The sequence below is a fragment of the Eupeodes corollae genome, chromosome 1 (genome assembly GCF_945859685.1).
Source record: "Eupeodes corollae chromosome 1, idEupCoro1.1, whole genome shotgun sequence".
In the NCBI taxonomy this organism is placed as follows: Eukaryota; Metazoa; Arthropoda; class Insecta; order Diptera; family Syrphidae; genus Eupeodes; species Eupeodes corollae.
The window spans coordinates 149,944,592-149,971,181 of NC_079147.1; the positions used below are offsets into that span (position 1 = coordinate 149,944,592).

At 32.7% G+C, this 26,590-nt stretch overlaps 1 protein-coding gene across 1 annotated transcript in view; it reads right to left on the minus strand.

Annotated features, from left to right (window-relative positions):
- LOC129938483 (basement membrane-specific heparan sulfate proteoglycan core protein) overlaps positions 1-20,920 on the minus strand; it is a 278,260-nt gene extending 257,340 nt beyond the window's left edge. Inside the window, exon 1 of the mRNA XM_056046090.1 lies at positions 19,665-20,920. Coding sequence (XP_055902065.1) covers positions 19,665-19,728 — 64 coding nt within the window. The 5' untranslated portion in view covers positions 19,729-20,920. The remainder of the gene's footprint in view (positions 1-19,664) is intronic.
- Positions 20,921-26,590: the final 5,670 nt, after the last annotated feature.

Genomic DNA, 26,590 nt, shown 5'->3' on the forward strand with positions numbered 1-26,590 from the left:
AAAAATTTCTGGCATCCGTTACCGGCATTAGATAATACAATGACCCACTTTGTTTATGTTCAAACATACCGACTTGAGCAAAAAAAAATACCTTTGTATAGCAATCAAGATAAAATTCGTAACAAAGGATTGTATTATGTAAAGGTACTATATTAACCTCTATTCTAAATAAGTTCATTAACGTCTTTTGAGCAATATTGTTGTAAAGAAGATGCCCGCATATACATATATTTATACCAATACCTAAAATGGTTCGTTTTGCTATATATTTTCATTATTTATGTATGTTTGAACTTGAAGAACTGTTTTCAATATAAAAATGTTTTATTGCTCAACATCAACATCCCAACATGATGATTTCCAGCATTTTCAAGCAAAGGTTTTATGAATATACTTTCGATAAAAAAAAGCTGTTTGGTTTATTGGCTTCTCGTATCAAACCAACCGCATCATTTAATGAATAAAAACTTTCTTTAATTTCTTTTTGTTTTTCATGCTTTACCATAAAATTACTTATATTCCGTATAAAATGAAATGATTTCATGTTGGTAGGTAATAGGAAAACATTCTTTTCGTAGAACATTTGAATTTAATTAAAAATGTACGTATTACACCTTTCGTCGACTCCATCGACGTGGGTGGTTGGAATTCACGAGAAAGAAAATGAATGATGTTTTTTCTAATTGATCATTTCGTTAATGCTAAAAGAAAATTACCCATACATTATTTTTTTTGGAATGGTTAGAGGTATTAGCAAGGCTTTATTATGTGAGGAAATTAAAAAGGTTTTTTTTTACATTTTAAATATGATATTACGAATTATAAATGGATTGATTAAAATTTAATTCACGTGATTATATTTCATTATTTTCAGAAATCAATTAACAACATTAAAGGATAAAGGTTAATAAACGAATATTAATACGATTAATCGATTTTTATCTTTGGATACCTCAAATATACTTACTTTCTTACTTAAGGTGGCGCTACAGTCCTGTGTGAACTTGGGCCTCACCCAACAAACTTTTCCATCTAGCTCGGTCCCTAGCGCTGGTGTTGTTTTCTGCGTTAACAGCGGAGCCTAGGTAGACGAAGTCCGTGACGTTTTGACCAAGACGGCGGTGTTGTATATCCTTTCTTGACGACAGCATGTACTTTGTTTTGCCCTCATTAACCGTTAAACCCATCTTTGCCGGCTCTGCCACAATACTGACAAAAGCCCCATTGACATCACGCTGAGTTCTTCCAATTATGTCAATGTCATCAGCACATGCCAGTAATTGGACAGACTTTTGAAAGATAGTGCCTCTAGTGTTGACGTGTGAGTTTTGCACTATTCTTTCAAGCACTATGTTAAAAAAATCACATGACAGCGCATCACCTTGTCTAAAACCTTTTTTGACATCGAAAGGTTCGGTTAAGTTGCTTCCAACCTTTATGGAGCAGCGTAAATTCTCCATGGTCATCCTGCACAGACGGACGAGTTTGGCAGGGATGCCAAAACTAGATATGGCTCTATACAGCTGGTCCCTGTAGATGCTGTCATATGCGGCCTTGAAATCGATGAAAAGATGGTGGGTGTCGATTTGGTGCTCTTGGGTTTTTTCCAGGATCTGCCGTAATGTGAATATTTGATCGACGTTCACATATTATGGCAGTGAAGATTTTATAGGCGATGTTAAGTAGACTGATTCCTCTATAGTTGGTGCAGTTTAAAGGGTTTCCTTTTTTCAGGATCGGACAAAAAATACTGAGGTTCCATTCAACGGGCATGCTTTCTTCCGACCATATCTCACAGATAATGCATGCTGCTAACCACCTTATCTCCAACTGCTTTAAAGAGCTTGGCATTCAAGCCATCCGTTCCAGCAGCTTTAATAGACTTCAACTTAGATATGGCAATCTTTACTTCGTCTAAGTCGGAAGGACGGGATTGTTGGCTTTCGTCGTCTATGTTGAATGGATCATCCTGCCTGACAGCGGAATTCAGTTCGTCGTCACCGGTATACAGTCTGCGGAAGTGGTCCTTCCATATCCTCAGCATTGACTGCGGTTCCACTATGATGTTTCCACTTTCGTTTCTGCAGCCTTCGGTTCTAGGTTTATGTACCTGCGAATTTCCTTTCACCTGTTCATTAAACTTTCGAACTTCATTCCTGCTTTTAAACCTCTCAACATCTTCGAACGCATGCTTCTCATGCCCTCTCTTTTTCCTTCTGAGAAGTCGGCATTCCTCTCGCCTCTTCTGCTCATAGAGCTCATGAGCAGCTCTCGTCCTTTTATGCCTGCCGACATTCCTCGTCAAACCAGGGGTTCCTTGTTGGTGGCTGTTTGAAACCCATCACATCAGAGGCGGCTTCTCTGATTGCATCTTGGCAATGTTGCCTCTGGTTTTCGATACATTGTGTTGGCGGCAGAAAACTTCGAGCGAGGTTACTTGTAACTCGGTCAATCAGGTTGACGGTAGAGAAGTCCAAGTTCCTTTGTGGATGTCTAGGTGTTGAAAACGCGTACTGGCAACCATGACGTTTCGCCCGCAGTTGTCGTGCAGGCTAATATCGCAGTTTTTCATCCTCTTTTTGCCCGGCCCATCCCATCGTATTTCCTGGATGGCAGTGATATCTGCTTTATAGCTGTCTAGGGTCTCCGCTAATTCTTCGGCCGCAAGTGGTCTGTTAAGGGACCTACGATTTCACGTGCTTTTCCGAAGTTGGTTGTCCTTTATTCGTTTGCGTTGGTTGTCAACAGTACATCCGTCCGTATCCGAGGCTTGTTTATGCTTCGCAACTATGAAAGCTTTTACGTGGCCAGGAAGTTACCCCGACGCACAACCCCCAACCTCAAATATACCTTAAATAAATCAGTATCTAAATTCTTTAGATTCATACATATTTAAATCCCACATAATTAATATTAAGCTTAAAGTCATTTTTGAGAATTTTCTGTAATATTTTGAGAAACTTTTAATCGAGCTAGGACTATAAAGCTGACCAAAAGACGAGAAAATTTTTTATGCGAAACAAGACCGATAATTTATTAGATTAAACGGACTCATCGTACGTTCAAATTAATGTGAACAATGCAAATGTTTTAACATTTTAGTTCATAATTGATCGAAAGCGATTTTTTCAGCAACGTTTCGTCGCAGTTCCAACGATCATGAAACTAGCTGCCACTCATAATTTTTTTCTAGGAAAGAAGCTGCCAAAGAGAACTTGGAAACTATTTCAATCTAAGACTAGCACATATTTCAAAGGCATTTGATATAGTTTGGTACCAAGCTCTCTTATCGAAAATGCGTGCTTTTGGTATTGATGAATATCTTTTTCCTTAAATTAGAAATTACCTTTATAACCTTTTAATACAAGTTGGATTATATGGTTCTAAGTCTGATATTCATAAAATAAATGCTGGTGTTCCCCAAGACTCCGTGTCGTTTCCGACTCTCTTCCTTATCTGCATAAACGATCTTTTTTCTGTCACTTCTAATCGCATAAACTATTTAACTGATAACCACACCCTCAGCTTTTCATATATTTCAAGATTCACATCTATGTCCTTCGAATGTAAAACTTCAACGGCAGCGTATGTTAAGCATATTAAGTTCCGATTTCGACAGTATTGTCCAAGAGGAATTATAAATGGTGTAGAATTGAATGCTTCAAAAACCTAATGCTTTCCGCAGTCGTTAAAGCGTAACCCTCCTCCCGGTGCCACTTTTCATGAGTCTATCACAGATCTCTTTTTATGGAATGATCACATATTCGATACTGTCAAAAATGCTACTAGGTACTTAGGATTTCTCCGCTGGTGCAAGAAATTTGTCACCCCTTCTGATTTGGCTGTAATTTACAAAGCTTGTATTGTTTTAAAGTTGAACATAACTCTCATATTTGGGCAGGTGCCCTTAAACAAGTAATGATAGGCGATAGAACTATAACCGAAACAATAACATCACTCGAACACCGCCACAATGTCTCATGCCTTTCGTTGTTCTACCGTTATTTTTATAAACAGTGTTCTGTCGAATTAGCCAGTTGCACCCCCCCCCCCAAACAACTAATACTCGTACTTCCAGGAATGCACGTCAGTTAAACCTTGAGCTCAATTTCGGACGTACTGTCAAGTAGAGAGATTTTTTTTAGCCGCACATCTAGAATGTGTAATGCTTAACCAAGCTCTGTTTTCCCTATCATTTGGATGTTCAAAATCTTAAGACCATTGTGAAACGGTATCTTCTCTTTAATCCTTCCCTATTTTCCTAAAGCTCACACTGTGTATAAATTTTAAACATGTTAAGGGTATTAATATCTTCAAGGGTATTATGCACATCAATTACAAAAATAAAAACTTATACCTTGAGTAAAATACTCAACTGAAAACTGCTTGATTTGGGTTAGAAGAGAGCTCTCGCAACCAGAAAAAGCCTAACATTTTGGTGCATTTAGCAAATTTTTCGACGACTGAAAATGGCGTAAATGCAAACTTGTTTGCTATGAAGATGACACAGAGTGCAAAAAAATAAACGTTAAACCTCTTCAGTAATCTAAAATTCCCTTTGTCGTTTTTCGATGTGGCGTTCAACGCCTTACGGAATAAGTTTAAGTGCTTTTTTTCTGATATAAAATCATTTTTTTTTAATTTCAGATATTTTTGCGATGAAGAGCAAACATTTCCAGATTACGTTTTAAGTCCAGAAAAGCTTCTGGATGACATTAATGAATGATGAAACTTAACTATTAAATGGATTAAAAATTGGCATTCATTCATTTACTTTAATAATATCCACATTTAAGTATTCTAATACTTGGTAAGTAAACCTTTTCAATTTTAGAAAATAATAATTCAATAGCAATAATCTGTCATTGTTATAAAGTTTGTTTAGAAACGTTTTTTTGAAAAACAAATTGATAAAAATTCAAACTAAACATAAACCTTCATAAATTTTGAACCTGTCTTATTTTTAAATATCCCCGAAGGTAGAGATATCAGTGAGGTTTTTACTTGCGAAATACAGGAACAATATGGCAAGTTTTGCATTCGTGCAAAATTTCGAACTCGAGATTTTCATCAAACATGATATTACGATGGTAGACATGTCGAAAAAAGTGGGTCCCGCGATTCCGTCCGGTCTGTTTTGTCTGTCTGTCCACGCTCCTTTAGCCTAAACCATTGGGTCGATTGAGTTCAAACTTGGAAGTTAAGGTTTTGAGCTGATTGGTGTTAGGAGTTTTTTTTTTAAGATCCAAACTAACAGTGGCCCCATTCAATATTTTGGTCAAAAAATGAAAATTAAAATTTTCTCAAAAACAAACCGATAGATTTTTTTTTAATTTTCTCAAAAATTTTATTATTTTGTAACTTGGCTTCTTTTAATAAGAAAACATATTTTTGTATTGCCCAAGAAAGGTACCGCTCATAGAACCGTGATTTTGTTTTTTAATTTTCTCAGCAACTTACGAACTGATTTCAATATTTTTTTTTTTTGAATAAGCTCTATAGCTGAAAACCAGGTTATTATTTTTTTACGAAATTCAAATGTTGAGCGTATATTTACAATCATTAAACAACTGCATACCAAAAATATTTTTAGAACAAATTGAAAAATTGTATATATGCAAAATTAATTAAAAAAAAATCGTTCTAACGATTTTCAAAAAAAAATTGAAAAATCAAGAGTTTTTTCATTTATTATTTTCAATCTTAAAATTGTTTTTTTTTTTTTGATTATTTAAACTGTGCATGAGCCCGAAAAACGCACCATTTTGACAAAATTGTAATCACATTCCTATCTTTTATCCAAATTAATGCATTTGGTACATATTTAAGTATTTTTATAACAATAATTCTTATTAGTACCAACGATGGCCGTCCGTGTAGCGCCACTGTATCGGATTTACGAATATGATATATTTTATCAACAATCTATTTTCAAGTGTCTATCAAGAAGTATTATTTTGGTTCCTTTTAAATATGATTTTAAAATATTATTCTTTACGAATAAGGTCGTTTCACACATATTATACTTGACTTCGCCTATATAAATGAATAAATACTTAATAGACTTAATAACTGCTGCTTACGTGCCACTTCATAACTATAATCCAAAACGCATAAAAGCCTGACTGTAAACAACACATGAATAGCAATTTCTTGGACTTGTTCGTATGCTTGTTTCTTCTAAAATTTAACGAAAGAAATTAATTGAACGTAATAACTCCATGTTTACGCTGAAAACTTGTAGAAAAGAGGGAATGTGATTGGATTGTAGTAAGTACCTTCTACGTTCTAATGACATTCCTTCATTATCATCATAAACATGGCTGAGTACACCTGCCTAACTACAGAACCAATAGGCGATCGCTTTACAATTTAAACATACATGTTCTTCCTCTTTCTTATATTCAGATAGTTTACTTTCCATCCTAGTTCTTCTAATATTAAACTAAAATAAAGCTACCCAACGGAAAAAGCTTTGAACGAACTAGTTAAATACACAAACAATTGTTTTCGTTAAGTATGTTACAAGTATTTTTAACTTCCCATAGGAAGTTATTGTAATGGGTCCGATTTGTCAAATTGAAAATTTTGACATTTCTGGACGTTTCAAGGTCCCTAGAGTCGAAATAAAAGATTTTTAGAAAGATGTCTGTGTTTGCTTGTTTAAGTACGTTCGCGACGTTTTTTTCGTTGTCCATAGCTCAAGAACCAGAAGAGATATCGATTTCAAATAAATTTTGTTATACAGATAAAAATGCAGAAAGATGCAGAAAGGGCTCTCAAGAAAATTGCGTGTGTGGTTTTTTTACCATAGCATTTTGTAAAAAAAAGGTGAAAATTTTGGTTAACCCTAAATCTCTTACTAACCAAAAACGCTAGAGACTTGAATTAAATTTTATATTATATATTGTAACGTGATATCAAAGAAGTATATTTTTTGAAAAAAATCCATTTAACGGATTTTTTTATAAGTCAAGAAAACTGAACAAAAAATTTGTCACCTCAAAAATTTTACGACTAAAATAAGATTTCGTCTCCCAAACAATTTTGTACAACGAAGAATAATGTTTTTGACATCTGATAAAATTTTGAGAAAAATCAAATTGACAGTATTTTTTATAAAAAATAAATTTCTAAAAAAATCATTAGTCAAAGTTAGTAAAAATTGAATATCGATTTTAATATTTTTTCCAAAACTTAAAATTTAGGCCTCAAACTTATTTTATCTTATGAGAAATATTGCTTTCAACATTCTAAACAATGTTGAGAAAAATCGAATTGACAGTTTGTTTACAAAAATAAAAACCTAAAAGTTGGTAAAAATTGATTTTCGACTCACATATCTTTTCAAAACTTTGAGATATTGGCTTTAATTTACTTTTATCTTTCAAAAAATATTGTTGTCAACATTTAGTAAAATTTTGAAAAAAATCGAATGGACAGGTTTTTTTACAAAAAATTAAAAACCGAAAAAAAATTTACAAAAGTTGGTAAAAAATGATGGCACGAGTACGATAACTTTGGCGACAAGATATAATAACGGTTTTTGGTAGAGGGGTTTAATACAAGCATTTTCTACTATGGAAGGGGGTGGCCTATGTCCCCCCGTTTAGGCGGTAGGGGCAATTTAAAAAAATATGTACATTAAATGGAAAAAAATAATTAAAAAATAACGGTAATACTTACAATTAAGTTGTATACCTTTTTCAAAACTTTGCATAGTTTTTGAACAAACTAGTTTTAATAAGCTAATAGACAAAAAAAGTATTACCGTTATTTTTTAATTATTTTCTTCCAATTAATGTACATATTTTTTTAAAGTGCCCCTACCGCCTAAACGGGGGGAGATAGACCCAACCTCCCATAGGATGAAAATGCTTGGTTTTAACTGTTCTATAAAAATTCGTCATCAAACTTTGTCGCCAAAGTTATAGTACTCTCCCCAAAATGATTTTCGACTCAAATATCTTATGAAAAATTTGAGATAGAAGCTTCTAAATAATTTTTACTTATAAGAAATATTGTTTTCAACATTCTAAAAAATGTTGAGAAAAAGCGAATTGACAGTTTTTTTTACAATAAATAAAAACCTAAAACAAAATGTATAAAAGTTGGTAAAAATTGATTTTCGACTCGAATATCCTTTCAAAAATTAAAAATATTGGCTTCAAACTTATTTATTTCACAGAAAATGTTTTTTCGATATTCAGTAATTTTTATATAAAAATTCAACAGTCCGTTTTTTCATAAAAAATAAAATCTACAAAAAATATCAACGCAAATTTGGTAAAAATTGATACGAGTACATAATAGACAAACTTTTAAGCAAGACAAATCTACAGACGGGATGGGAAATTATCAGTGTGGGTCGCATCCCAGCCTCTTTTTAAACTTTATTGTCTTAAAGTGCATTACTCATTAGTGATTTCAGTAAGCTTTTGACTTTTCGCCAACAGTTTTCACTTTACCTCTAACGATAATGTGGCGCAAGGGCTTCATATGTCTTACAGTAAAAAATAAACTCCAATTCCATGTCAATAGTTGTTTGTTTAGACAAAAATTTAATACAAGAAATTTTGTGAACAATAATGAAAAATTCAGTGCAACTTTTAAAAAATGTTTCGCATGAGAAAGTTATAAAAATTCCACAATATGTTGTTGACCATTTGTAACAACCATTGTTTTAGCCATCATTATTTATTAATACAGCATTGTCACTTTTAAAAGTTTAACTTCCATGCATTTGTTGGTAATGTGAAGATTTTTGTGTGCAAATTTTACATTTTATTCAGAAATTTTGATTTAATTTTGTATTTTTCATTAATATTTTATATGCAAGAAATGTTGAACATTGCATTGAAATTTGTTTGTAATACAAATTATTTTAAATTCGTCTTTACATAATTTATTTGCATCTAAAATTTGACCACACCTTGTTGAAACAAATCAGTTCAGAAAAAAATGTATGTTTTGAACAGTTTTTTAATGTATCAATATTTTTTAACAATAACCGATAACCATTGCATTTTTGTACGGAATCGAAAAAACATAACCAAAAGAGGAAGCTTACGTGTTACGTGTTCAAATGCAAAAAAAAAGAAATTTCAAACACGAGATTTGGGTAATTTAATTTTGTTGATAGCAAAATATGTTAGATGTTTTATTTTAATCCATTGCTGGTATAGACTAAAAACCGTTTTGTACCCATAGGGCATATTGTATGGATACGATTGAAAAACACTGGACTTGAATGCTTCTTTTATCAACTTTTGGTTGGGTGCAAATCAGGCATACAACATGTATCCTGGTTTTTTCTCAATGTAAGCATCTATATATGAATTTATTCAACAATATTTATGAAGCACTTTTTTTGTTAGAATATAAAATAGCCAAAAGGTTAAAAAACAAGACAAGTTTAATATTTATTTTATACCCTAGATATGTAGGTACATAGGGTGTTGTGTATATTCATCATTTTTGCAAATGTGCATTTTAGAATCCTTACCATAACAACAACGTACGTATGTATAGAGTTTTTCTACATGTGAAGAGGACGAAAATGTAAAATGTGCACATTGAAACAGACAACTGCTTGTAGGTAAGTACTCGGACCAATTTTTTTAAGAACAAACAAAAAAAACATAAATAAATTCAGCAACGTTTATAAATTCAAGTTACACAAAATAAAAATGCTTGAAAAACTGTTCCTGAATGTTAATATGTCCCATATGCAATTTTATCGGAATGTCATAGAAAAGAGGATCTTATTCATATGGGGACAATTTAAAATGCGGCAAATATTCGAGTTAAAGTCATATTGGTTTTTTGCCACGTGAAAGTTCATAAAATAGTTGGGGACAATACGAGCATAAGTGTATGCGGGTTTTATTTGGTTGTTTTGAACGAAACCATGAATTAGTATTTTTAAAGGCAAAATATTGAAGCAATTAGAGTGTTAGCTTTTTTAATTTCCATATAGCAAAAATGATGGTATGCATTTTATTTATATTTACAGCAGCTGTAATGGATTTTGGACCAAAGGTATGACTTTAAAAAAAGTTAAGTATACATTTTAGATAAGCGCTTTATAACATTTGTTATAAACATTCATTGAAAAAAAGAGGATGGTATGCGACTGACATTGCAAAACTCATCATACTGACTATTTGGTAGTCCATTTTCAGCCGATAACTGCGATAGTCAATAGAATAATTTTCGGTTGTCAATTTTGTTATCCGAAATATTGAATCAATTTGGTAGTCAATATAAAAACAGGAGTAGTCAATAGAACAGCTTTGGTCGAAGGAAGTTGAAGCTATGGTTGTCATATTGACCAATGTGGTAGTCAATACGAAAACTGCGGTAGTCAATATGGCAATTGCTGTAGTCAATAAAAGAACTGCAGTAGTGAATAGAACGATTGCAGAAGTCAATATGATAATTTTTTCTGTAAACCGTAATCTAATTTGACTACCTGATAGTCAATATCAAGAATAGTAATGAAAATATTTTAAATAATTGGTTTTATAACGGGCCATACTTAAACATTGACGTTATACCAGAAGAAAAACCATCTTATCCTAGATCTACTCGTAACTCTTGTTAAGATTTTGTTATTATATCCTCAATTCTAAATCCTGCTCATGCGTTGATATCCGGATTCTGTAAAACCTTTTCGACGATCTTTGTCCATTTTGGAGTTTTTTCCAATTTGTCCTTGGATGATTCCCATTATGATGCCGTTACCCACATACAGAAGCTTCAAAAACACTAACTAGAGGGCATTCCTAATTAGTATTGGAGTTTTACTCTATCGTTCCGTGTCACTCTGACACAATCAACGACAACGAGCTCAACAAGCCTAAACTAATGTTTTGTTAGGTGTAAGATACGCGAAATGAACGCAACAGGCATATAAAAAATTGAAACCCTTAACAAGGACAATTATGATACCACAAAAATGATGCCTGGGAATACGTAAATACACAATTTGGTGTAAGTATGATCAAAAGGCCAAGTCTGATATAATCTTGTCCATCAGTGCAGCTGAGCTGAAACAAGTAAAAGGATGTGCGACTTCTCGAGATGTTTGGCTAAGACTCGAAAGTGTCTTTCAGTCAAAGGGACCTGCCCGAAAAGCAGCTTATGAAGCGGCTCACTCTTCAACGTATGCACGAGGGTGAAGATGTTCGAGTGCACTTAATTAAATTCTTCGATGCAATGGACAAACTCCATGACATGGAAGGAATTATGCTTCTCTATATAGTTTGCTATCAAGTTTTGCCACAGAAGGACGAAAAACCATCTCAAAATGCGAAGAATGCAGACAATTTTCTATTTTTCTCATCAGATAATCTACAGAATGCATTCCAATATATAGGTAAGTCCCAGAGTCAATCGTGGTGCTTCGACAGCGGATGTTCTTCTCATATGTGCAAGAACTCAAACGAATTTTCAAGCATCGAGAAGGTAGTGAACGAAAAGTTAAAGTTGGCAAGCAGTGCTTCAGCTAAAATTAAAGCCGGTGGACGAGTATGGATTCGACTTCAAGACGATGAAGTAACTAAGCAGATTTAATAATGGGATGCTCTATTTGTACCGGACTTACGCACAAATTAATTGTCAGTAGGGAAGATAACTGACAGAGGCAACCGTGTGCTGTTTGACAAGGAATCTGCATAGGTGGTTTTCAGGAATGGGCGCGTTATTTTAGAAGAGAAGACGGACTTTACTTCGTTCATGCCCGTGCCAATGGCGAGACATGTTTGTCATCAAAGTCAACGTCGGGGTTGTCGTCAAGTGATGTCGATTTGCAGCTGTGGCATCGTCTCCTTTTCCAAAACGCTCGGCTCGCACATCGGAACTTCTCGAACTCATACACTCGGATGTGTTGAGATATTTCGTCACGTTTATCGACGATTATTCAAGATGGTGTGATGTACGTTTTCTTGCAAAGAAAAGTCAGGTTTTCTCGTAGTTCCAAATCGTCAAGGCGATCCTTGAAAAAGAGAATTGGATTTTCTATTAAGAGCCTACAGTCGGATAATGGCATAGAATATAAAAACAACTCGTTTGACAGTTTCTTAAGTTCTGAGGGTATTCGAAGGCAATTGATAGTGGCTTATAATCCTGAACAGAATGGCGTGGCGAACGTAAAAATCGGACCCTCGTGGAGATGGCTAGGTGCCTTCTCATACAGTCAGGTTTACCAAAAATATTTTGGGCAGAGGCTCTTGCAACCTCGAATTATATCAAAAATCGGAGCCCATCGAAGTCGCTTTATGGGAAAACACCATACGAAGTCAGATTTGGTAAACGTCCAGATGTTAGCAATCTTCGTGAGTTTGTCTGTAAGGTGTTCGTTCTGGAAAGAATACCAAATAAAGATAAACTTGATGCTAAGTCTGACGAAGGTATAATTCTCGGTCATCCAAATAAAAATAAGGGATACACGGTATGGATACCAGATAAATGCCAAGTAGTTATTTCAGGAAATGTCAAGTTCTTGGAAAGTAATTCGCAGAAAATTCCTGTTAGTACGCAACATCAAATGGTGGAATTGCCATTGACTTTGATTGAGACAGGCAGTGATGACATAGTTCTCAGCGACAATGTTCAGATAGAGGTAGAGGTTCCTGAAGAGACGGCAAAGGCATCCGATTCAGATGATTCCGAATTTGTCGATGCAGAGCAACAATCCGATGAGTCCACCAAAAGAGTTCCAGGTAGACCTCGCAAAATCAAGACCTATTTGCCTGGAAGGCCTAGAAAAGAGTATAAAACAGTAGATGTCGGAAATATCACTTTGGAGCACGGACTGCTGGCCGAGATAGTCCTTGATGTAGCTGTTTCCGGTACTGAGGCCAGACAATGGTCCGAAGCTATGGCAACTGAATTGAAATGCATCATAGCAAGTGACACATGGGAAATTGTTGACAGATCTTCGGCAGACAAAGTCATTGGTAGCAGGATAGTGCTTAGGAACAAGCACTCACCAGTTGGAACTCTAGAACGAAGAAAGGCAAGAATGGGGTTCGCTGAACGACCTGGCGTAGACTGTGAGGAAACATTTGCTCCAGTGACCCGATTGAGTTCCATACGTTTGGCCACGGCTATTGCATCGTAATATGGGATGACTATTTACCAGCTTGATATCACGGCTGCCTACTTGAATGAACGACTTTCAGAGAAGATATTTATGGAAATTCCTAACATGACGCTGGAATCTCTTCAATTTATCCTAAGGAACGAAAAGGATGGTTCGATTAAAAGCAAAGCAAAAAGAATGGTTTCTGAAATTCGACAAGGCAACAAAGTGTGTTTACTTAAGAAGGCGCTTTACAGTCTGCGTCAGGCGGGACGATGCTAGTACGAAAGACTTAACAAAGAACTGCAGCGTTCTGGACTACATCCTACGAAGTCTGACCCTTGTGTATTCGTTCGTGGTTCAGGGGGAGATATGCTTATCATGCTTGTCTACGTGGATGATATTCTCTTCATCTCTCAGAATGCCAGTAATGTTAAAAAACTTAACGAGAGTTTGTTGAAAACATTTGCCCTTAAGGACCTTGGTAAAGTTCAATGTTGCCTAGGTCTAGAGTTCATCAAAAGAGTTGATGGATGCTCCATACATCACCAAGGTTACATAGGTGATGTGCTGCAGAGATTCGGGATGGCAGATAGTAAACCAGTTTCAACTCCGATGTGTTTCGGTGCAGCAAACAACTCCAACTCGGAAGCAGTTGACCATGATCAGAAGAAGGTGCCATATCGTGAGCTTGTAGGATCGCTTATGTACCTGGCAATGGGTGCTCGCCCCAATAACGCTTACGCTGTAAGTTGGTTAAGCCAGTTTAATGATTGCCACAATTCGTCTTCACGACTCACTGTCTTCTCTCATTTTGCCAAACGAGCAAAACGTATCAAATTCAGAGATTGACTCTATCATCAAAACTCTAAATGCAACAATTATGTCAAGTGTTTAAGGTCACTTTCAACTAATAAACACGAATAACCAAACATTTAAATGTATTTCAGAACTTACAAGGAAACTTATTGATAAACGTAAATTATGGCTTAGACAACTCAAAAGCAATATTTCCTGTGAAATACAACAAATTGAAGACATTATTTTTAATTTTTCAAAAGCCATTTGAGTCGAAATTAATTTTTTTACCAAGTTTTATCAATTTTTTATTTTTTGTAAAAAAACTGTCAATTCCATTTTTCTCAAAATTTAACTGAATGTTGACAACAATACTTTTTAAAAGATGAAAAAATTTTAAAGTCAACATATCAAAAATTTTCAAACATATTTAAGTCGAAAATCAATTTTCACCAACTTTTATTAGTTTTTTTTTTGTTTAGTTTTCTATTTTTTGTAAAAAAAAACTGTCAATTCGATTTTTCTCAAAATTTAACTGAATGTTGACAACGATATTGTTTTAAAGATAAAACAACTAAAAAGCTAATATTTCAAATTTTTGAAAAGATTTTGGAGTCGAAAATCAATTTTTAACAACTTTTATTAGTTTTTTTTTGTTTAGGTTTTTATTTTTTGTAAAAAAATTGTCAGTTCGATGTTTCTTAAATTTTGTCTGCATGTTAAAAACAATATTTTGTAAAAGCTGAAATTAACTGAAAGCCATAACCTCAATTTTTAGAAAAGATATTTGAGTGGAAAATCACTTTTTACGAACTTTTATTAAATTTTATTTTAAGTTTTTATTTTTTGCAAAAAAAACTGTCAATTCAATTTTTGTCAAAATTTTAATAAATGTTGAAAACCAAGTTTTTTAAAAGATAAAGGTAGTTAAAATAAATATCTGAAAGGTTTAAAAAAAGACATTTCAGTCCAAAATCAATTTTTACCAACTTTTATTAATTTTTTTGTTTAGATTTTTATTTTTTGTTAAAAAAAATTTGATTTATCCCAAAATTTTTCAGAATGTTGAAAACAATATCTCCTATAAGAAAAAATTAGTTCAAAGCCATAATCTCAATTTTTTGAAAATATATTTGAGTGGAAATTCAATTTTTACCAACATTGTTTTGGAGATAAAATCATTTTGTATTCGTCAAATTTTCGAGGTGACACATTTTTTTTTTCAGTTTTTTTTTTGATTTATAAAAATAACCGTTAATCGGATTTTTTTAACGAAATATGTTTGTTTGGTAACGTTACAATATACAATCTAATTCAAATAATTAATGTTACTATACACAATTTAATTAAAGTCTCTAAAGTTATTGGTTCCTAACATATTTAGGGTTAACCAAAATGTTCACCTTTTTTTAAACTGTTATAACGAAAAAAACGTCTCGAACATATGGATGTACGAACGTACGCACACACGCACGCACAGACATCTTTCTAAAAATCTTTTATTTTGACTCTAGGGACCTTGAAACGTCGAGAAATGTCAAAATGTTCAATTTGACAAATTGGGAAGTTAAAAATTAAATCGGGGAACCCACTTTTTTGGACTTCTTACAATATCATATTTGATTAAAATCTCTATTTCGAAATTTTTAACGAATGCAAAACTTGCAATAAAATCCTACATATCCTGAGTAAAAATTTAAGGGGTATTTCAAAATGTGGAACAAGTAAATTTCCTTTGTTTTAAGTTCGAAAAAAAAATAAAATCTATATCGCTGAAAGTGAATTTCAGAACTCCAATTTATATTTTATCGATTTTAATTTCATTTCGAGTCAAAGTGCAATGTAAAACCTAGCTGATGATATCGTTAAGTCGGTAAGAAGCCCACCGACCTAACGTGTTGTTGTGGTTTATTAGGGTAATTGCGGGAGAGATGCCGCGTCAGGGAAGATGCCGCACTCAACCAAACTCATACATCTAGTCATCCACGGAAATTTTATTTTTGAAATTTCAGTTCATAAAATAGTCAAAAGAAAACGTACACAAAAAAAACAACTTGCATAGAATATGTAACGCGAGTTTTTTTTCTTTCTTTTGTTTTACGCACCCTTTTAGACTATGGAAATTTTTCAGTATGTTGCAGTTTGTGGATCCAAAAACAAGTTCTCGCGTGTTTTCTCAAGTGTAAGTATTTTGTGTCATTAAATGGTGTCTAAAGAAGTGGTTGGTGTGATTTTTTGTTGTTTTCGTTTTTTTTTTCGATATGAAACGTGGTGCGGCATCTCTCCCTCACTACGGGGATAGATGCCGCACTTTTTTTTTGAGAAGATGCCGCATATTTAAATTGTTTATTTTGCATTTAAAATTTAATATAGGAATAAGAAATGCCACGAAAATATAAAATAAAAACAAACCGAGGAAGTTGGAGCGAAGAGGCATTGGAGGATGCTCGAAAAAGCATTGAAGATCGGATGTCCGTTCGGAAAGCCGAAAAATTGTTTGGCGTACCGGCTAGAACTCTTTCGAGACGGTTAAAAGATGGAAATTTTGTAAAGAAACCACTAGGCTTAATGGGTAATTATTTACTTAAGTAGTTATTGAACTTTGTGAAGGTATATGAAGGTAATTTGTATATCTATTGACAGGTGTTCTTGGAAAAGAAAATGAAAGAAAGCTAGCAGATCACATAAAAAAATTAGTGGCTGCAGGATTTGGTGTTGACAGAGAAGGAATTAGGAGCTTAGCAATTAAGCTAGCGGAGAAAATGAATATCAAACACAAATTTAACTCAACTAAAAAAAAAGCTGGATATGCATGGCTTGCCTCCTTTTTGGAAAGGAATAAAGACATTTCATTAAGACAATGCGAAGGACTTTCCCTTTCCCGCGCTCAGGGTATGAATCGATCGACAGCAAATGACTTTTTTGAAGTTCTTCACAAAGTTTTAACTGAAAACAATTTAATGGACAAACCCGGAATTTTCCCTCTGCACAGACTGTGGACATGATGAGGAACGAAAAAAACATGATGGAGATAAAACAAAATAAAAATAATATACAAATTCAATGAATTTAATATGCGGCATCTCTCCCACACATGTCGGGAGAGATGGCACACATAATATATTTTATATTATTATTAATATTTATGAAATAATTTATAATTTTTTATTTTGATGTTTTATAATGGTAGAAAATAAATCCATTTTTAAGTTGTTTTTGAAAAATTGTGTTTCTTTTACTTTTATAAAAAATTACATCAATTTTTAAAAAAGCGCGGCATCTCTCCCGCAATTACCCTATTCAATTTATTTTGGGGAATTGAAAGGTTTTGCACTGATTTTCAATTTTTACTTATTATATTATTACAAATAATATTTTCTTACTTATTATTTGTAAGTTTAAACATTTGCATTTGTTGTTCAAACCGTTTAATTTGTTTGATTTTAACATTTAACTTCAGTATTAGTTATAAATTTTCGATTTGTAGCAAGGATAAAACCTTACAGAAAAAATGATTGGATTTTATTTTAATTCACTAAACAAAATAACTTAATAAAATTACAAAAAGTACAAGCAACTCGACTTAAAACATTAGCTAACTGCGAAAGCTCCAATTTGAATGTCCGGTCTTATGTAACTTATCGATAGAACCTACAAAAACAATGTTTAATTTCATATGAATATGTTTATGAACTTTCCTTTCAAAGCTTATAACAACATACGAGAGCGGGTCAATAAGTCCGTGACATTTGGAACAAAACACAGATTTTTTGATAAAAAAATAATTTTATTTTTCAACACTTTGTCCAACGCTTCTCCAATTTTTGTACCCCTTCCAAAAAAATGATTTGTCGAGGTCCTCAAAATAGGCCTTTGTTTGCGAGATGACTTCATCATTGGATTCAAATCTTTTTCCACTAAACAATTTCTTCAGGTTTGGGAACAAGAAGTAGTCGCTCGGAGCCAAATCTGGAGAATTGGGTGGATGTAGTGGGTGTATTCCAAAATAAATGATAACCTCTAAATCTTTCCTATAAATTTTGAACCTGTTCCACAAATTTGTTTAATTTGTATATTCATTTAAAATTCGCCAGAACAACTCTTCTGAAAAGTTTGACAGTTAAACAAGGCTGGCATTAACATTACCCTTATCCAATGGCTTTTTTTGACCTTAATTCAAAATCGACTTCAAAATGAATGTATCCCATCAGGTTTTTGAGATATCACTTTTGAAAACTCTAAAAAACACGTATAACGATTCTGTTGTCTATACAATTCTATTATATCAAGCTTTTTTAATTATATTAGAAAGTATACTCTTGAAAACAGGTATTTTTACAACTTGAGAAAATAGTTAATATCTTAACTCTTTAGATTCGAAATTAGCACTAAGAAATTAAGTGCAAAACGTATTTTCCAAAACTGTTAAGTTATCAAATTCAAGTTTTTCTCGAAGCTTCATAAAGATTCAAATAAAGACTCAAAATTGATCTGAATTTTCAGAAACTAGAAAATATATCAACAATTAACTTAAGTAATAATTTAATTGTTAATTAATTAACATTTCGACCATTTATCTATATAAAAACCGTCCTATCTCTTGAGTTGCACCACAATACAACCTTTATAATAATTGGTTGACTTGGCTAAGAGTTCACTGAAAACCAACATCAAGGCATTAGATGTGTATGTGAAAAGATTTATAAAAGTTATTTGATTTTTTGTTTAAACATTCCACGAATATCTATTGGAAGTTATATAACCTAGGTTGGTTTGTCATAGAATAAAATGAAAGCAGGAAAATTAACTCTGTTTAAAACAATTAAAACTTTCCTTAAAAACTTAACTGCTAACAAAACGCAATTCAATTGTAGACAAAAATAGATTAGTTATAGGTTACGTCATAATAATGTAGTACTCGTGCAATGGACTGTCATGCGAGAGGTCTTGGGTTCGATCCCTGCCTATGCCACCTAAAGTTTTTTTTTCACGGGTACTGCCTCTTGCGAGGAATTGACAAATTATCCAAGAGTAATTCTTGTCATGAAAAGTGCTTTATCACAGGAATGGTTGAGAGTTGTCAGTCACTAGGCCCTAGTTCTCAAACTGACTGTTGCGCCACCCAATTTATTTTTTTTACGTCAAAATACCACGATTAAAATAAGCATGGAACTATAATAATTAAAATAAATCGAAATGGTTATCTAATCAAATAAGCCACGGTTTTTTTTTCATCTTATATTTCATTGCAAAAAGTTACTCAAGCGATCTATAAATCCCTCTTAAACCGAGTAAAACCTAAAAGGAAAACATCAAGTTATCGTCACTTATTTCTAATTAGCTATGCATCAAGTTAAAAAACTTCAACTCGAGGGATTAAGGGTCTTTTCAAACGTTTATATTTTTTAATTTTTAAGCACTACCTTTTATTTCTTCTGTCAATTATTTTTGCAGTATTCCAGGCTGTAATATAATTGATTTAATCTGTGTATATCTTTTTTTGGATTTGAAATTCACACGACGACTTATCGCCTACGTTACTGACACAACCATATAACATTTTGAGCTAAAAAACAAGTTAAATTTAAATATTATTGTCGGAGGAGGTTAGACGCGTGAGTTGTTTCAATGTTTATGTTTTTTGATTTTCAAAAAAAAGGTTTCAAAAAGCTTTTTCCGAAAATCTGCTAAAAAGGTAAACAAAGGTGGGAGTTTCTAATTAGACTTTGGTCAGTGATTTCACAACAGTTTCAAAACTTAAAAACTAAGTAAAACTTACTACTTGTTGTAGATTTGTCGATTAGTAATCCACAAGAGAACAATATTAAGTATTCCAGCAACATTTCATTACACTTTTCGTCAGTATCCTGGCATTTACAAAAAAATTTCACTCAGATCAGAATATTAAAGCAATTTTCTATTCACATAAATCTATGTCACACGGCTTTATTCGTAGCAAACGCAACGTTTAATGAACCGTGTTTTCATTTTCACTCAAAAAATAATTTGAAATATTTAAGCACTTATCATCCGAAGGTAAGTATGTTGGTATAGGTACAAATAGGAGAATGTAATACAGAACGCATATTCTTTTTTCGTCATCCTTTAAACTGGAGTTTTCAATTTCAATTGCCAACAATTTTTGTAATTAGCTGTACACTAGTGCAATAAATTTCTTTTGTAATATTTCAATTATAAAATTATTTCACTTTGAAGTGCTTCATCATCATCATCATTATGACCACCACCATCATCATCATCAGCACTATGATCATCCTGACACTTGGGAATTGGAACAAAGCACTTGTAATCACCGTCATCGACATCATTACCATCGTAATCATCCGCAATGATGAGTAGTGCGATTCACCACCATCATCGTCGTTGCCACAAATGAAAACATTTTTCCTTCTATTTTATATCTTCTATGCATACATCACTTGAAAAAACACTTATTCCCAGGCGCGCATCCTTTCGAACTGTTGTCGTAGCGTAGCGCGTTTTTTTGTAACTTGAGTTAGTATGGAAAAAGGACGTTAGAACGAACGAAATACATATACGAATACACCGTTAGGGAAGAAATGGCTCAGGGTGATCAAGGGCACAACAAAAAACAACCTTATGTATCTCAGGGCATTTCAATCTTAATGAATTTATTTTTCAGAATTTAAGGGAAGAATAACCATACAGGTGGTATTTTAAGTTAGTTTCTTTTACAGGTTAGATTAGATTTAAAATTGGGTCATAATTTCTTGTCCAAAAGTGAACAGCAGATGTTTTAATATAACGTATATCCAAATTTTACATTTCAATTTATGTTAACACTAGATGTTCATAAAAAGATTAGACATCCTGAAAATAATTGTTTGCATCAAAAGGACACCTCACACAAGATTCGTCTGGTGCCCACGTCTCGTCGTCGTCGGTCGGTCGTTCGTCCCGATATGCCGGCAAATTTAACTACATATGACTCTACCAATGAGGTTTGTGTCTTTTGTTGGTTTGACTCTTAAAAATAAGCGCACGTAATTTAAATGCTACCACGTGAGAACACAGTTAAACTGCAACTAAACATTTTGTATCCTAGGTTCGATTCCGAATGAAAATTTGTTGACGAGTTCTTTTTGATTGCGCACGCATTTTCACTTTATATACATTTCCTAATTTTTCCTTGGCAACTTTCAAGGCAGCCCAATGTATAGAAGTGTACTAAAAATCACATTCGGAATTATCGAAAAAGCTTATAAAGGAGAAACAGTGGAACATGTTTCAGGGATATTTGATATTTTGTTTACGTCGATATAGCGTGCAGTTCATTTAAACATTAATGTTTTTGAAGGATGTTGAAGATGTCTTAATGCAACGAAAAATGTTTATATTTATGTATATAAAGGTTTCTGGATTCATGTGTCCTGAAACGGTCAGTATTCGGATACTTCCAAATTTATATTACTTAAACATAAGTTTTAATGACTTTCTTGCTTTTACAAGAAAAGATAATAACTGTGTTTAAATTTTTTGTTAAAGGTTATATGAAAAGTTATACAGGGTGAAAAGATTTTTAGAGAAATGTCTGTGTTTGCGTGTGTACGTACGTTTGGGAAGCTTCTTTCGTCGTCCATATCTCAAGAACCAGTAGAGATGTCGACTAATACATTTTGCCGTACAGATACAAACACAGAAAAATGACTGTTAACAAATTAAGTGGTGGAACAGTTTTTTTTATAAATCAAACAAACTGAACACAAATAATTGTCACCTTTAATAAATACGAACAATAATAATTGTATGCAAAAAATAAAAACGTTTTCTTACAAAAAATAAAAACCCAAAAGAAACATTCCTAAAAATTGGTAAGAATTGATTGTCGGTCTAAATATTTTTTTTTAAATCAAAGACATTTTTTTTTTTTGACAGGAGGAAATCTTCAAAAGACACTTGGCAGTATTCGACACCAAGTAGTGTGGGACTCTTAACCACTAAAACTAACTCTTCATCAGGACCAATCTTGAAGGATCGACTTCCGATTTTTCTTTCTTAATTTTGTACAATCACTTTGGGGGAAGTTTAAACTTCTAATACTTTCCCATGTTTTTTTAGACCACAAGCTCATGAGGCTTGGTTCTTCTTAATCTTCGATTATGGTTTCCTATATTCAAGACGGGCTCCATTTCAGAATTGGTATGACTATGCAGTCTCTGGTTGTGCGATACAGCGTATTTTTTTACAACTTCTGTAACCATTTCTATTTGTAAGTCACGATGTAGATCGGTATTTCTTATGTGCCAAGGTGCATTAACTATTCCACGAAGGATTTTGTTTTGGAATTTTTGGATGGTTTCGGTATTTGTTTTCTTTGTATAGCCCCATAATTGGATTCCATAGGTCCAAACAGGCTTTAGTACTTGATTATACACCATTATTAACTTCCCATAGGAAGTTATTGTAATGGGTCCGATTTGTCAAATTGAAAATTTTGACATTTCTCGACGTTTCAAGGTCCCTAGAGTCGAAATAAAAGATTTTTAGAAAGATGTCTGTGCGTGCGTGTGTACGTACGTTTGTACGTCCGTACGTCCGTACGTCCGTACGTCCGTACGTCCGTACGTTCGCGACGTTTTTTTCGTCGTCCATAGCTCAAGAACCAGAAGAGATATCGACTTCAAATAAATTTTGTTATACAGATAAAAAGGCAGAAAGATGCAGAAAGGGCTCTCAAGAAAATTGCGTGGGTGGTTTTTTTACCATAGCAGTTTGAAAAAAAGGTGAAAATTTTGGTTAACCTTAAATATCTTACGAACCAAAAACGCTAGAGACTTGAATTAAATTTTATATAATAGATTGTAACGTGATACCAAACAGGTATATTTTTTGAAAAAAATCAATATAACGGTTTTTTTTTTTAATCAATAAAACTGAAAAAAAAAATTTGTCACCTCCAAAATTTTACGACTGAAATATGATTTTATCTCTAAAACAATTTTGTGCAACGAAAAATAATGTTTTTGACATCTGATAAAATTTTGAGAAAAATCTAATTGACAGTTTTTATTATAAAAAATAAAAATCTAAAAAAAACATTACTCAAAGTTCGTAAAAATTGAATATCGATTCAAATATCTTTTCAAAAACATTAAATTTAGGCTTCAAACTTATTTTATCTTATAAGAAATATTGTATTCAACATTTTGAAAAATTTTGAGAAAAATCGAATTGACAGTTTTTTTTACAAAAAATAAAAACCTAAAAAAAAGTTTATAAAAGCTGGTAAAAATTGATTTTCGACTCAAATATCTTTTCAAGACTTTGAGATATTGGCTTTAATTTACTTTTATCTTTCAAAAAATCTTGTTGTCAACATACAATCAAAGTTTAAAAAAAATCAAATTGACAGTTTTCTTACAAAAAATAAAAACCTAAAAAAAAAATTATAAAAGTTGGTAAAAATTGATTTTCGACTCAAATATCTTTTCAAAACTTAAAGATATTGGCTTTTATTTACTTTTATCTTTAAAAAAATATTGTTGTCAACATTCAGTTAAAGTTTGAAAAAAATCGAATTGACAGTTTTTTTACAAAAAATAAAAACCTAAAAAAAAATGTATAAAAGTTGGTAAAAATTGATTTTCGACTCAAATATCTTTTCAAAACTTAGAGGTATTGGCTTTTATTTACTTTTATCTTTCAAAAAATCTTGTTGTCAACATACAATTTAAGTTTGAAAAAAATCAAATTGACAGTTTTTTTACAAAAAATAAAAACCTAAAAAAAAAATGTATAAAAGTTGGTAAAAATTGATTTTCGACTCAAATATCTTTTCAAAACTTTGAGATATTGGCTTTAATTGACTTTTATCTTTCAAAGAATCTTGTTGTCAACATACAATTAAAGTTTGAAAAAAATCAAATTGACAGTTTTTTTTACAAAAAATAAAAACCTAAAAAAAAAAATGTATAAAAGTTGGTAAAATTGATTTTCGTCTCAAATATCTTTTCAAAACTTTGAGATATTGGCTTTAATTTACTTTTATCCTTCAAAAAATCTTGCTGTCAACATTCAATTAAAGTTTGAAAAAAATCGAATTGACATTTTTTTTACAAAAAATAAAAACCTAAAAAAAATGTATAAAAGTTTTTTAAAAATTGATTTTTGACTAAATATCTCTTTAAAAATTTTAAGTATTGGCTTTAAAGTAATTTTATCTCATAAGAAATATTGTTGGTAAAATTTAAAAAAATCGAATTCACAGTTTTTGTTACAAAAAATAAAACTCTAAAAAAAAACAATACTAAAACTTCGTAAAAATTTACTTTCGACTCAAATAGCTTTTCAAAACTTAAAAATATTGGCTTGAAATTTATTTTATTTCACAGAAAATATTGTTTTCGATATTCAGTAATTTTTATATAAAAATCCAACAGTCCGTTTTTTCATAAAAAATAGTACGCAAATTTGGTAAAAATTGATACGAGTACATAAAGACAAACTTTTAAGCAAGACAAATCGACAGACGGGATGGGAAGTTATCAGTGTGGGTCGCATCCCAGCCTCTTTTTTTGTTTTGGATTGATAAATCACAGTTGTTACCAAGTAACCAGTACATTTTTCTATATTTCAAGTTTAGTTCTTCTCTTTTCTCTTTGATGTGCTCTTTCCACTTAAGCTTTGCATCCCAAGTCATTCCAAGGTTTTGATTATTAATGATTATTGGAATATTGGTTATCTTTTTATTTGTAAAGTTTATATGTGAAGATTTTGTTTCATTGAGTTTGATACGCCATTTTTCGAGCCAAGCTTTCATTGTGTCGAAGGCATTTTGCAGTTTTACTGCTGCCTTAGAGAAACATTTGTCGGGTACCAAAATTGCGGTATCATCTGCAAAAGTAGCCATTATGGCGTGATTACCAACTGGAATATCCCCTGTGTATAGTAAATACAGGGTAGGACCTAGGACACTTCCTTGTGGTACACCGGCTTCTATTTTCTTCAATTCCGAGTATTCTTGATTGTACCTTACTCTAAACAATCGGTCTGAGATGTACGATTTTAATATTTCAAAGTACTGCCTGGGAAGATCCCTTTGCAGTTTGTACTCAAGTCCCTCATGCCAAACCTTGTCAAAAGCTTGAGCAACATCTAAGAAAATAGCTGAACATACTTGTTTTTCTTCTAATGCTTTTTCTATTACATCCGATATTCTATAAACTTGGTTTATCGTGGAATGTTTATTTCTAAGGCCAAACTGATGGTTTGGAAGGATTAACCTTCTTTCTTCTATGATTTTGCTAAGTCTCTTCAGAAGCAGTTTTTCAAAAACGTTTGCCATAATTGGTATAAGCCATATATTGCAGTTTTATGAAGGCTTTCAATGGCATTTGTTTCATAACCTGAGCAGTAATTAAATCGTAACCTGGTGATTTTTTATTTGGTAGTTGATGTAAACACATACATACAATTGGTATTTCACTTTCATCTATCTTATCAACAAACTGTAACCTATTTTCAGCCGCGTTTGATGAGTTTGGTTTAAAAACATTCGCAAGATCAAAGACATTAAATTCAAAATCAAAGACATTGAATTCAAACTAATTTCATCTTATAACAAAGAGGCGCGGATGAGACCCACACTGATAACACTCCCCTAGACCTCCTTGTTCAATAATCTTCGGCCAAAGTGCCCTGAAGCTTACTCCAACTAAAGTCTGGAAAAGTTACATAGGTCATGCCCAGATCCTTCATAAAGTAATGGGTCATAGTACAGACAAAAATCATTTGCTCTTTTAAAAGCATTTAAGAGATTCGACAATGAAGAATTACGTAAATGGTACATGCAGTTGAATTCTCAATATAAACGTCTATGCTATGAAAAGAAACTTGGTTTTGAAAATGAACAAGAACAATCACTTGGCAAAACAAAGAATACAAAGGAATTTTGGAAACTTGCAAAAAATATTAATGGTACTCAACATATAATTGGCACAGGTGTATCCGCCGCTAATCTTTCTTCTCATTTCTCGAACCTTCTTCAAACAAACTCTTACTTAATGTTTAGGTACTTATGCTGAACCTCTCATCACCAATGATATATTAGACACCGATATATCTTTGATTGAAATAGAAACAGTTCTACGAAAAGCTAAAAATAATAAAGCACCAGGTGAAGATGGTGTACCGTACGAATTTTTTAAGAATTCATCGCAAAGTTTTAAGCTGCAACTTTTTGTGCTTTTTAACAAAATTCTTACGAAAGCGGAAGTTCCTTCCTCGTACAAAAAATCGGTTATCTTCCCAATACATAAAAAAGGTTCCTTAAATGACGTCTCAAACTACAGAGGTTTATCTTTAATGAATATTATAGCTAAGGTATTTTGCGGAGTTCTTGTCGATCGTTTGGAAAAGTGGGTAGAAGAGAAAAAGATATTATCTGACTTCCAGGCTGGATTTAGGAAAAATTACTCCACTGTTGACCAAATCTTTACTCTGTCATCGATAGTTAAAGCATTTGAGGCAAGAAATAAAAAGGTTTACTCGATGTTTGTTGACTTCAAAGCAGCGTTTGATTTGGTAAATCGCAATGCTTTAATATACAAACTTTCTCAGATCGGTGTTTCAACCAGATTTGTACATGTCATCAAAAATATGTATACAAACACAGAAGCTAACGTCTGGGATGGAGCGCATTTTTCTGAATGGTTTAGTACTGAT